Genomic DNA, 13,676 nt, shown 5'->3' on the forward strand with positions numbered 1-13,676 from the left:
TTTGTGCCCCGCCCTAAAAGCATATCAGCATATCCTGTTAGGCACAAGAGATACGGGCCCAGAAAATGTGTCAGGCAATTGCGAACGGAATTTATTGACACTCGACAGTGATTTTGGAAAAACAAACACAGGTAACCCCAAAAAAAATGTGACGCTCGACGGTCCTGCAACAGGACCTTTTGGGTAATCAGGCAGGCAGACGACACAAGTAGAGCAGGTAATTGTAGCATCAGTAGTAGTCGTTGTCCTTGATGAGTATCATAAATTGTCATCACATAAATAGCGGCATGAGCCGAACAACCGAAATATCCTGTGACATTTATGACTCTATTGCGACTGCCGTTCGATAAGCGGTGTCCCTTTTAACACACTCGGCAGTCAAGTCGAAGAAAATGAAACCCTATCTTAATAAGCATTTAATGGTAGCGGTAAAGACGGCTCAACAAAAAGTGTTAAGTGGACTGGGAGATTAACAAAACGAGAGACAAAGACAAACGCAATTGAGCTACATTTAGACAATACAATCTCTAAGTGTGTTTATTATTGTTATTATTGGAAAGAGTTGCTTACACTCGATACAGCTTGTGTTATAAGTTATACATAATAAAATAGTGTAATGTCTATTCACAGTTGCATCAATATGCAATAGGCTTTTACAACTGTGAATTGTCCGTTGTTTAAGAACTAAATGAATGCTACTAAAATCAACTGATTTCTCTAATACTTTCTTTTCTGTTTTTTTTTCATTTCACAAATCACACAAATCGTTGAATTTTTTACTGCGAGCACCAAAGCAAATATATAGTATATAAATAGAATTTGTTGTTTTTGCATGGTCCGCATGGTGTTAAATAGTATTAAATAAGTTGCGATATTGCTGATATGATAATTAGTACAAATCTTTTAATGATATTAGAGATAGAGGGGTTAGAGAGTCGTGCAGTTGTCGGAGTGTTAAAAAATACATAATGAGTTTAAACACAATGATTAAAATAAGTATTTATGTATACAGTAAGGGAGGGTAGATAGAGAGTGGGAGAGACAACTAGTTTAATTTGGTTTTATGCGGTCTGTAAATCGTTAACCTCCATTTGAATGTATATGTTTCTGTTTCTGTTTCTTTTTGCTATCACTGTGCCACGCTTAAAGCGTTGTCGAGGTCACTGTACTAACACCGTGCACCAGAATCGTTGGCGGCAGCTCAGCCGTCAGTTCGGTTAGCAGCTCCACGTAACTGGCGCTGCGATCATTGAAATCGGGCAAAGTTGGATTTGGCGGCGCAGCCAAATAAATAAATGATAAGGCCGTTTGATCGGAGCGATCCCGTATTATCTGATTAACCCGCTGCATATACAACAGCGAGCGATTGAACTTGTCCTCGGCAATCTCATCGCCATCGTCCAGCAATGCCTCATCAGCCTGGCCCGTAAACTGCTTAAGCACCCGACTATGTTGCGTGAATTCCGTATCGCGACACCATTCCTGTATCTCCACAATGTCCGCATTGATACGCAGCTCTTTCAGCGATTGCTCCAGCTTCAGCTTGGGAGACACGTCCATGTGATGAGCATTCGTTTCAAAAGTGCTGAAGCAAATTAATATAATTTAATAAGAATTGTAATCAAATGAAAGACAAGACTTACCCCATACTGCGTTCTTCGCTTGCCTCGCAGAGAAAGATGCGCACACGCAAGTGCTTCCATTTGGCCAGCATGATGACAGCCAATTGCATCATGAAAAGCGAGACCATGTCAAAAGGATCGCCAGTTGTGGGATTGAATACATTAATGGGCCACACATCGATGTATTTTACGTGTTTGCTTCTGTAATGTTGCAAATGTTGTGTTTAGAATTGAATTTTTCAGTTTTTTCTTTAGTTTCCTTACATGGTTATGAAGTTTTTGTCCAGCCGCTGGAAATTGCGACACAAGCACAGGTTCTTCTTCATGCGTAGGGTATCACAAAGGATTTCCACATATTCCTGCACCTCAAAATGCTTTGGCTGACCATCGCGACGTATGGGAAAGTTTTGTATATCACCCTCGTTGAAGTCATCAGTTTTATAGGGAGATGAGCCACTAAAAAAGAATTCATGAAATGAATAAATTACACGACTTCAGTGTACTTTTAGTGAACTCACTTCTGGAAGAAATCCTTGGGCGCTTCATTGTCATAGAAGCCCAGTATAATGGTGTTTGGTTTCATGGCGCCAATGCCAGATAAGCGTATCAAATGCTGCACGCCTTCGCGAATGCTGCGACTGATGGTGACCTCGGTGAAGGCTTTTACACGCATATGATCTAGGAATTGCCACCACTGCTGATTCTCTACGGCATCCTCAACGCCCTTAAAGTCGCCCAGCTTGACGTGGCCAATAATGTAAAGGCCACTCTTCTTGAGATCATTGACAAAGTCCACGAGGGGACAGCAGGAACGTGGCGACGACACCAATAGCAGAATTTGTGGACGCCAGAACTTTACGTGATCCTTGCGTGGATCCAACATAAGCAAATACTTGCGCACCTATAAAGAGAATTCGTATTAAGAGTAATTAAATTGAATTGTAAATGCCAATTTACTCACTTGATGGAACATTAGCGCCTGGGAAATAGAGCCCCATTGGGCTGCCTGTGTGGCTGGTGAAAACAGATGCAGCGCTATGACCAAGATCAGACAGAGAATGATGCACAACGAAGCATAAATGGGATTGATGACAAACATCATGATCACTGTTCCCAGCAGACCGATCAAACACGTGTGCCACGTAAAGTATTTGAAGAGCGGACGGAAATTGGGAGCACCCGTTAACTCAATGCCCAAGCAAGCGAGATTCGTGGCCAAATAGGAGAGCATAAACAGCACCGAATTGATCTGAGCAATGATGTTGAATGAGCCAATCAATAGCACACATTCAACGAGTATCCAACTAACTAAGACAGCACAAATGGGATTGCCCTTCCAGGTGCCGCGCAGCACAAAATTGAGCAGCGATCCAAAGACCTGATCCTTGCTAAGTGCTTCCAGAATGCGACTGGAGCCAATGAGATTGCTGAGACCCGTGGAAAAGGTGGCCGTCATAATGCCAATGGCGGTGAATGGTGGCCACAGATTGATGGGCATCAGGAACAGATAATTATTCTGCATCGTCTCAGCGGGTGTGGTGCAGCTCATGAGGAACGAGAGAATGATGTACGAGACGAATGTGAAGCAAACAGCAGACAAAGTGCCCCATGGAATGCTCTTCGAGGGATTCTTCAATTCGCCCGACATATTCGCGCCAGCCATAATTCCCGTAACACCCGAGAAGAGTACTCCGAATGTTGTTGAGAAGTCCACGGGCTTGTTGTTCGAAGTATAATCCTGTGTATAATTCGATCCCAGATTATTTTTCAATGTCGTTGCGCTGAGTCCAGTGTAGGGAAGAAATTTCGTTCCATTTAGCAAAGTGTTTGTTAAGGGCACGGAAATCTGTTGAATAGGGTAAAATACAAGAATTTGTTGATAATTTTAATGCGCTGCCGATTATTGCACTTAGTTGATAACTATTGCGATATAAATGTGAAAATGTAGGGGTTTGTTTGAGACTCTTATCAGCGAACCAAAAGACCAAATGATTCACATGCACACGAACCAAAAAAAAGAACTACTTAGAAAGGTTCTAAGAAATAATACAGGAGAAATGTTTTATAAAAAAAACAGTTAAAACTTCATATCTTCAAATAAGAGTATATGTAAACATTGCTGACTCAAGGTCTGCCCCATTAATTTGCTTATCGGTCGATAGTTGCTAATCGGGATCCCCAAGCAAACCGGCGATTTATGTGGGCAGCAGCTAAATACCAGATTCATCCTCAAATACTGCCAACAACTAGAATCAGCAGGATTAATTCTTTGAAAAATAACAAACCCTCATTTTCAATTCTCTAAATATTTATAATTTGAAATTCATATTCAAATTCGGTTTAACAATTTTCTTGAATTCATAGTAATAAATAAATAAACTTTAATATGAAGTAAAATAATTAGAATTTTCTATATAATATTAACTACAAAATTGAAATAGTTTTGTAGGCGTCTTATTGCAAAACATAAAACAAAAATGACCATTCGCATAAACTGTTATCGTACTAAGCTTAAGATATTAGCAATATCTAGTTCATGCTCGCAGATAAAAGTTCTGCAACATTCTCTAGACAACCACGCATAATTATAAGCCCTACATTTTTGAAGCCTTAGTAACTCGTTACTAAACAACTATTGACCAAGCGTTGCAATAGTGAATAAGTTAAGGACTAGTCTCCCTTTCAATGATAAACTTGACAAGGGATTAGTTTTGATGATTGATTAGGTTATGCTTACCGTGTCATCGGTGGGGCCAACCGAAAGAAAGCTGATATAAGTAGCAAACAGGCAAATGGTCACGACTCCCAAAATAAGCACTGACGTCTTGGCAAAGAGGGCGGCGCCTACCAAACAGACGAGCAACATGGAGGTGTTGATTATACTGCTATAGAGAAAGCGATACCAATCGCTATCCGGCAGATATGAATCAGAATTTAAGACGAACTGTCCGCCCTTGCCAAAATTGTCTATTAGGCCCTCAGTGCAACCAGCAATGGCCATGGCACAGCCCACAACATTGGCAAAAAAGAATAGAGTGCCAATTGAGCCGCCAAACTCCAAGCCCAATGTGCGACTGATCATGACTAAAAAAGATAAAAATGTATTAAGTTTTGTTTTCATAATTACTTTTAATACTTACAGTAGACACCTCCGCCTTCGATGGCGCCATTAGTGGAAATGGCACAAACGGAGGCCACCGTAAACAGCAGTATAGCATAGGCGATGAGGAACTGTAGTAGCGTTACATACAAGCCCGCATTGCCCACAACGTAACCTAATTGGAAAATGAAAAAAGTTGGATAAACACAGCAACAACAAGTGGCAAGTGACGTCATTGCACAACTCACCGACACGTATGAAGACTAAGGCGCTAAACATGGACAAGGCGACGGGACTAAAGACACCAGCAAAGGTCCCTAAGGTGCGTCCATTGCGCTCTGGATCCTGCATGCCAAACTCCACATAGCCATCACTGGACTGCGGCGTCATTGGTCTAGTGCTTTCGCTTCCGCCAAAGAGGGAACCAAAGCTGCGCAACACATTTGCTGCGCCGCCATTGCGAGGCGCTGCAATGGGTGCCGTCTCCTGGTCGGTGCTGATGCTCATCGCAGCAGCTGTTCCGTTACTCTGCTGCTAATAATAATAAGTCCCACACACACACACACACAATCACAAATAATGACGCCCACAAATTGTTGCAAATCACAGGAATTGCTTTTGTCGCTCTTTTTATTCTTTTGTTTGCGTTTGATGCTTTTTCTTGATGTGCTTATTATTTATCTCTGCTTGAGCGCGTCACTTGTCGCTAGCGCTAGCGCTGTTGGCTGCGTCGCAGTTCTCTTCTGTTGTTGCAGAGAAATCGCTTTGAACTGATGATGAGAGTGCCCCACCGTCCCCCGAAGGGCCAGTGGCTCCAACAACAACATGCACAGCTGACAAACAGATACTAAAAAAGCACAAATGCTATTGCTACGGCTAGTATTTTTTGGTCACACTCAATGTTGCTGGCAATTATTGTATACCAAATGCTAGTATATCGCAACGGTCACACAGTGCCTTAGAAATTGAATAAGTGCTGTTAGCTGCAGTAACGATATTTAATCGCGAATAACATAATATGACAAATAAAACGTTTGACATTTGTTAAAATGCTTTTATTACACTTATTTAACGCATTTTACTTGATGCTTTTTATATTAAATTAACTTTGCGAGTACATTTTAGTTGCCGCTCAGCAGCATCACGGGAGTCAGTCACTGGATTTATTCATGCCGCAATTTGCTCATCACTGATTTCATTGCAGCTGTTTTGTTTTCGCTACCAAAACGTTTAGCAGTGCAAAGAAAATTGGAATTTATAGTGGAAAATAAGAAATGGTAAATGATAAAAAGAGGCGTTCGCGATCACGCGAACGTTATCGGGATGAGCGTAACGTTGCTGCCAACGATAGGGACCGCGAGCGTGAACGGGAGCGAGAGCGGGAACGCAACCGGGACAGAGATAGGCAAAGGGAACGGGAGCGGGAGCAGCGCGATAGACAATTTGACAATCGCGAGAAGGACCGACGCCAACGACGCTCGCGCTCAAGGTAAGCTAACATATTGAATTGAAAGAGAGTTCTGTTATTAACAAGTTTTATTTCTAGAGAGGATCGCACTAGACGAGTTGGACGCTCGCCGGAGCGTCAGCGTCCAGTTCGTGAACGCTCGCGAGAGCGTGCAGCACGCAATGGAGAACCGGATAAGAAGACTAAGTTAGAGACGACCACAAAGAGCGAGCCGACAGCCAGCGTAATTAAACCAGAAGATGAGCAAGTGGATGAGAGCGATGGCAAGATCAAGAAGGAGCCGCTGTCGCTGGAGGAACTGCTGGACAAGAAGAAACGTGAGGAACAGGCGCGAAGCAAACCTGTGTTCCTCACCAAGGAGCAGCGTGCTGCGGAGGCCTTAAAACGCCGTCAGGAAGAAGTCGAACGAATGCGTGCCGCTCAAGATGCGGCCCGCGAACAGATGCAGGCAGCCAACAGTGGTAGCAGCAAGACAATTGGCGCTATTGCCACCGCATCGGCACCGCCGCCAGCTGCCATGCCGCCGCCCCAGACCACAAAGTCGGAGCGTCGTGAACGCGGTGGTGATCGAGGAGAACGTGGAGGCGGTGGGGATCGTGAACGTGATCGCGACAGCAAACGCAACGAGGATTTGACGCACAAGGACAAGGAGAAGGAGCTGGAAGCAATACGTGAACGTTATTTGGGCATTGTCAAGAAGAAGCGTCGCGTTCGTCGCCTCAATGATCGCAAATTCGTCTTTGACTGGGATGCGGGTGAGGACACCTCCATTGATTACAACAATCTGTACAAGGAGCGTCATCATGTGCAGTTCTTTGGCCGTGGCAATGTGGCCGGCATTGATATCAAGGAACAGAAGCGCACACAGAGTAAATTCTATGGCGATTTGCTGGAGAAGAGACGCACTGAGGCAGAAAAGGAGCAGGAGAAGGTGCGTCTCAAGAAGATGAAGCGCAAGGAAGACAAACAAAAGTGGGACGATCGTCACTGGTCCGAAAAGGACAACGACGAGATGACCGAACGCGATTGGCGTATCTTCCGCGAGGATTACAACATTACAATTAAGGGTGGCAAAATTCCCAATCCCATACGCAGCTGGAATGAGTCTGGCTTCCCCGCCGAGATTATCGATATCATCGACACCGTGGGCTACAAGGAACCGACGCCCATTCAGCGTCAGGCCATTCCCATTGGTCTGCAGAATCGTGACATTATTGGCGTCGCCGAAACGGGTTCTGGTAAAACGCTCGCTTTTCTTATACCGCTGCTGTCATGGATTCAGTCGCTCCCCAAAATCGAACGTCTCGAAGATGTGGACCAAGGCCCCTATGCCATCATCATGGCACCCACACGCGAGTTGGCGCAACAGATCGAGGAGGAAACGACAAAATTCGGTCAGCCTCTGGGCATACGCACCGTGGTCGTTGTGGGCGGCTTGTCCAGGGAGGAACAGGGATTCCGATTGCGACTGGGTTGCGAGATTGTCATCGCGACTCCTGGTCGTCTCATCGATGTGCTGGAGAATCGCTATCTGGTGTTGAATCAGTGCACCTACATTGTGCTTGACGAGGCAGATCGTATGATTGACATGGGTTTCGAGCCGGATGTGCAAAAGATTCTTGAATATATGCCAGTGTCCAATCTAAAACCGGATACAGAGGAGGCAGAGGATGAGAAGAAGCTGATGGAGAACTTTTACTCTAAGAAGAAGTACAGACAAACCGTGATGTTCACGGCAACGATGCCTCCAGCTGTGGAGCGTTTGGCACGCTCCTATTTGCGTCGCCCGGCTACGGTATACATCGGATCCGTGGGCAAGCCAACGGAGCGCACCAACCAGATCGTGTACATGATGGGCGAGAACGACAAACGCAAGAAGCTCATGCAGATTCTGTCGGCTGGCATCGAACCGCCCGTCATCATCTTTGTCAATCAAAAGAAGGGCGCCGATGTGCTGGCCAAGGGTCTGGAGAAGCTTGGCTACAATTCCTGCACATTGCACGGTGGCAAAGGCCAGGAGCAGCGTGAATATGCGCTGGCAGCCCTCAAATCCGGTGCCAAGGATATTTTGGTGGCCACTGATGTGGCTGGACGTGGTATTGACATCAAGGATGTCTCGCTGGTCATCAATTACGACATGGCTAAATCCATTGAAGATTATACGCATCGTATTGGCCGTACAGGACGTGCGGGCAAAACGGGTGTGGCCATTTCCTTTGTGACCAAGGACGACAGCAGTTTGTTCTACGATCTGAAGCAGTGCGTCACTGCAAGTCCTGTGTCCGTTTGCCCGCCCGAGCTCATGAATCATCCGGAGGCGCAGCATAAGCCCGGCACGGTGGTCACTAAAAAGCGACGAGAGGAGAAAATATTTGCTTAAGAGACAGAAATAATTGCATGCAAATTCTCTCAATAAAACCCAACACAAAATAAATTACAAAAAATATTACATTTATAGAATTAAGAAACTACACACTAATAGTTAGAAACTCATCTAGGCTGTGCTACTAAATTCAACGCATCAGGCGTAAGAAGAAGGCATTGCGACTTTGCTTGGAGTCGTTGGACAAATATTTGTCATAAAAGTCCAGTATAACCTCTTCGATTTTGAAGCCAAACTTCTGGTACAGCATGACAGCTGAATTACTGGCGGACACATGAAGAGTTATATCCTTGGACATGCATGTCTGTATAAGATGGTAGAGCATCAAGCTAGCAATGCCGCTGCGTTGCCAATTGTGACGAACCGCCATGAAGGAGATGTAGGCTTCGTTGTAGCCCACATCGGGCACAAGGAAGCCGCAGCCAATTACCAGCTTCTTGTAGAGCGCCACCACGCTGTAGTCCGGATAGCTAAGGCATTCACTCACTAGAAAATAAAGCATGTTTATTAGAAAATTATATTGTATAATGAGAAGACTAACGCATATTAAACTTACCATCGATGCCCGGCCAGAAGACGTTCTGGAGAAGCGCATTGACTGCTGGAATATGCTGCGGCCGCACATAGCAGAAGTCGATAGTGGCTCTGCTGGGGTGGGTTTTGTTGACGCGATGCTGCAGCTCGCACATCAGTCGCAGCCAGGGTGGAGCAATCTTCTGGCTGCGATAGATGAACGGATGCAGCACACGCTTTGTGTACGGCGACTCGAAGAGTTCGTACTCCGAGTTGCCCACAATGCGAGCATAGAAGGAGCTTCGGATGTCGGGATTACCTTGCTCCAGCAGCTGATAGCGATCTAGTATCTGTGCCTGTTGTTTGCCCAGTTGTAAGCGAGCACGCGCAACAGGATCAATGTGTTCATCCAGATTGAAGATGGTTCGATTGTGTTCCCGCTTCCATTTGCGCACACAAAGCTTGCGATAGAAGCGACGTACATAGGCGGGTATCTCAATGTGACAGTGCTGCTCTAGCGCAAAGATTTTATGCAGCTGTTGATGCAGTTGTTGCTCCTCATAGACGCTGATCAATGTAAGTTGTTGTGACAACTCCAACGGCCCATCGCGATCCGTTTCAGTCTCTTGCAGCCAGGGCCAATTGCGACGTGTCTGTCTAATGAATCCGCTGGGTTTGCAGTGCTCTAAGCTGTTAGTCTCCTGTGGTTCTAGTTCCTTGTCATCCGGCTCCTCAATAGCCTCCTCTTGCTCCTGCTTGATTTGCGGTGCTTGCTGTTGCTGTTGTTGGGCCTGGTAATTGGTAACTTGAACAATACGTGGCTGATAGCTGTCGTTTTCCTCGGTTTGTGGCTCAGGTTCCATGACTTCCTCTTCGATTTCATCGCTGCTCGTTCGTGATTTGAGTTCGTCCGGCTGCTCGACTTTTAGTTGTGGCGGCAGCGGTGGTGGCATTGTCATGGCTTCTTCTTTCACTTGAGCCACTTCGTTTTCTACAGGCGGCAAACTAAAGTTAGGCTCTAAATCGAACAAACTCGAAGTGTGGCTCGGAGCCTCAAGTAGCGCTTCGTTCATAAAGAAATCTCCTTTGCCACTGGAACCAATTAATGGTGGCTGCATGAACAAACTCATATCATCCCCACCCAAACTTTCGGCCAGGAAATCCATGAGACTCGCTTGCACGCTGCTAAGTTGTTGATTTGGTGACAATTCCTCTGCAATATCTTGCGGCGTCTGTTGCATCGGTGTCTCCACTTTCACTTCAGGTGCTGCTGTGGTCTGAAACTTGGGCAGACGACCCATGTAGGGACTGCAGTTGATAGAGAATTAGTTGATTTCATACAAATATAATTAATAAATTTTACGCTCACATGGCTCGCGCACAACCCTCGCTGGGGGGCTGCAATCGCTCAGCCGATGACTCAGGCGTCAGGCTTGTTGTTTGGCCATCGCTATGATGATCCGTCACAGACAAATCGCTGCCACAACTGTTTTCATCCATCGGCGGCAGGCGGCGATCTGTGCGCAACTGTTGACGCTCCCTTGTTCGCTGCTCAACTAAAAAGATTGAACGTTGATAAGAGTTAAATATCGCTTGCAAAAAATAGCATGCAAACTATGGTTATGGCTTTTGCTACTACTTACACTCAGCTCGAGCTCTGCGTGGAGTTAGATTGGGAGTGGCTAGTTTCCACCAGCCGTGCTCCATGCAAACATTTATGCCCGATAGAAAGTATTGTGGACTGTTGTGCGAAAGTGCCCCAGAGACGGAGCCAGTCCATTGCTTGCGACGGCGACTGTAACGTAAGATGCTTTATCATAATAATCAATATCAAGCATTTGTTTATTGCCCGCACTCACACACGTGGTTCAAATATGTAGTTCCAGTTTTTGTCCACAAAACTAATAATGTGCGTTCGCCAATGAAAGAACCCGTGATGGCTCAAACCTTTTGACTTGATGGACAAATTGTAGAGAGTTAGCGTCAATACCAGCACCCAAGGGATGCGTTGACGCACAAAGCGTTCCTTGGGCGCCTCTTTGCCACCTGTGTATTCCATGCGCACGCATTGGATGCACGTGAAATCGAAGAAGACATCACCAAGCAAGTCACCTGGTGTACTCGCATGTGGCAAGCATTTTATGTGCACAGGTTGCTCGCATTTCTTGCACTCCAGATAGTTGTCATCCTCAATGGCATTCTGGCAGTAACTACACGTGGCATCCATTTCTCCATAAACAACGCGATTTTTTTGCATTCGACGCTCAAAACATGTAAACAAACTTGTTGATAGCTAATAGCTAAAAGGTGGGCAAAACAATGATAGACAGCACAATCCGGTTATCGATACATCGATGATTTCGCTGCTTTTTAAATTATCGATAAGAACTTTTGGTATTTACAGCACATTTATACCAAACAACCACCGTGCTATTCAATATTCTAACCAATTTTAGTTTCAGCTGGTTACACTACAGAAAACATTTTGACAATTTCCTAATATCCCGCGACCTGATTTAGTATTTAAACAGCTGCAAGTAATGTAGATCAAATTACGCGGAGTTAGTTGAATTCACTGAGGTAACCAATAAAAATAGCCGTAATCTCCTTTTCAACCCAAGGTTCCGTGGACGGAAATAACACTTTTATTTTAAATTGCAGTTTTTTTTTGAAATATATTTATTAATTAAATACTTCAGGATGTCTGCAGAGGAATTAAACGACTATTGTTGGTTGATAATAATCAAGTACCTAGAACTCAGCGATCAAATATTGTTATATATAGCCACTAAAGGCATTTCAAAGCGTTTAAACAAATGTGTTATCGAAAACTGGAAGCTTGAGCAATGCTTTCATATAGATACAATGAGCACAGAACTATTTTTAGAGATGCACGAAATGTTCAACATTTTTCTAAGCAGCGCTAGTGAAAACATCCGGGAATTGAAACTGGACCGTGTCAGAATGAAGTTTCTCAAGCGCTGCATGGACTTCACATTTCCCAACGTGAGAGCACTGGAGTACAAATTGAATAAATCCTATCTTAAGGATCATACTGATGCGGCCGACGAATGTCTAAGGCTAATGATAAAGCTCTTTCCTGAGGTGCGCTCTTTGAAAACCCACAGTGGCTTATTTGTTCCTTTGCTGAAGGACTTTAAGCAGTTGCGCAAACTCGAAATTAGTCCATATCGGCTGGCGCGTGAAGGCCCCTATTACTTCAAATATATTTACAAGTGTGAGTCGCTAGAAGAGTTGACCTTGCATTGTGATTTTCCTTGGCTTCACATTTATGATGCAATCAGAAAATTGCCCAAACTGCACAAAATTTTCTTTCAACTTTGTAACCAACATACTTTGATTGATCTACTACAATATCTAGTGGACGAGCGTATCAAGGACATACACATGATTCGTTTTAATGATTGCATTAGTCAATATGACCCAACTTCCCTGCGAAAACTGATGAAGTTGCAAATCCTGACTTATAAGCAAGATGGTTTCTCCAGTGATGATGAAATGAGCGAGCTACTACCAGAACTGAAGCAACTGCTGCAATTGGGTCTCATCGACTTAAATATAATATCTAAAACAGAATTGTTGGAAGCTGAGAACAGGTGTCCATCATCAGAATATTTAAATTATATATCGACCATGCGATTGGACGAGGATTTCTTAAAATTTTGTAATCAACACATCATGGAAAACGCACTGAATAATCACTCTCAGCCCTTCACATTTATTTGCCATAAGAAGGATGACGACGCGATGGTGATTGGATTTGAAGTGCGGGTATCATCTGTATATATAGAATTCCATTGTCCTGATACTAAGAGATGCTAAGAGATGCTATAAAAGTATATGTTCAAATTGTGACATAAAATATATTATAAAAGCTGAAAATTACAAGCCTTTCTTGGTTTGATAGCTTCACTTCTAAAGTTATTAGCTAACTTATGAATCAAGAGCTTTGCTTAAGACGGTCCCCAAAAAATGTTTCCTTTGATTATGATTGCTCATACAATATATGTATATATTTTTACCACATGTTTATTTTATTTTCTTACTAGAAAAATTCATTTTTATATTAAAATTTATAATTATGAATCAATCAAAATGAGTCTTTCTCTACAGCTAAATAAAGCTTGTTTCTCAGAATTTTATTTTTTTCTTATCGCTTGACAACAAAGTTTGTGAGGGTTTCAAAATTAAGTATTTAAGCAGTTGTATACTTAAAATTGGATTTTGTTCGAATTGAACGGAAGAGAGAGCAATAAGTAATATTTTAATTATACTATCGTTCTAACATACTTGTACTTGGATTTCTATCTATGATCCAGTTTCAAAGGTGACAATAACAATTTAATCAGACATCGCAAGGATTTTAACAATCTGTTCGCCTTAAATTCATAAATTCAATAGTCCAAGATGCCGTTCGACGTACTCAACGACGATTGTTGGTTGGCGATAATAAAGAACCTAGAAGTTAGAGACCAAATATCACTATATGAAGCCACTAAAGGCATTTCAAATCGTTTAAATACATGTGTGATTCAAAACTGGAAGTTTGAGCAATGCTTCTATATAGAT

General features: G+C 43.6%; 3 protein-coding genes across 3 annotated transcripts; 1 reads left to right on the forward strand and 2 right to left on the reverse strand.

Moving 5' to 3' along the window:
- Nucleotides 1–500: 500 nt before the first annotated feature.
- Nucleotides 501–5,555, reverse strand: LOC132793469 (solute carrier family 12 member 9). Its single transcript, XM_060803446.1, has 8 exons — nucleotides 4,971–5,555; nucleotides 4,763–4,897; nucleotides 4,360–4,706; nucleotides 2,584–3,468; nucleotides 2,141–2,523; nucleotides 1,887–2,078; nucleotides 1,644–1,823; nucleotides 501–1,585 (listed from the first exon to the last, which is right to left on the reverse strand). The coding sequence occupies exons 1-8, from the start codon at nucleotides 5,227–5,229 to the stop codon at nucleotides 1,144–1,146; spliced, it is 2,823 nt and encodes a 940-aa protein (XP_060659429.1). The 5' UTR covers nucleotides 5,230–5,555; the 3' UTR covers nucleotides 501–1,143.
- A 229-nt stretch (nucleotides 5,556–5,784) lies between these two features.
- LOC132793554 (probable ATP-dependent RNA helicase DDX23) lies at nucleotides 5,785–8,650 on the forward strand. The gene is made up of 2 exons (XM_060803566.1): nucleotides 5,785–6,211; nucleotides 6,269–8,650. Exons 1-2 carry the CDS (start codon nucleotides 5,997–5,999, stop codon nucleotides 8,568–8,570), a joined length of 2,517 nt encoding a protein of 838 aa, XP_060659549.1. The 5' UTR covers nucleotides 5,785–5,996; the 3' UTR covers nucleotides 8,571–8,650.
- Nucleotides 8,651–8,656: 6 nt separating this feature from the next.
- On the reverse strand, nucleotides 8,657–11,410 carry LOC132793636 (cysteine-rich protein 2-binding protein). Its single transcript, XM_060803683.1, has 5 exons — nucleotides 10,946–11,410; nucleotides 10,730–10,881; nucleotides 10,456–10,642; nucleotides 9,130–10,394; nucleotides 8,657–9,059 (listed from the first exon to the last, which is right to left on the reverse strand). Exons 1-5 carry the CDS (start codon nucleotides 11,341–11,343, stop codon nucleotides 8,704–8,706), a joined length of 2,358 nt encoding a protein of 785 aa, XP_060659666.1. The 5' UTR covers nucleotides 11,344–11,410; the 3' UTR covers nucleotides 8,657–8,703.
- Nucleotides 11,411–13,676: the final 2,266 nt, after the last annotated feature.

This window comes from Drosophila nasuta, chromosome 2L (genome assembly GCF_023558535.2).
Source record: "Drosophila nasuta strain 15112-1781.00 chromosome 2L, ASM2355853v1, whole genome shotgun sequence".
Lineage (NCBI taxonomy): Eukaryota > Metazoa > Arthropoda > Insecta > Diptera > Drosophilidae > Drosophila > Drosophila nasuta.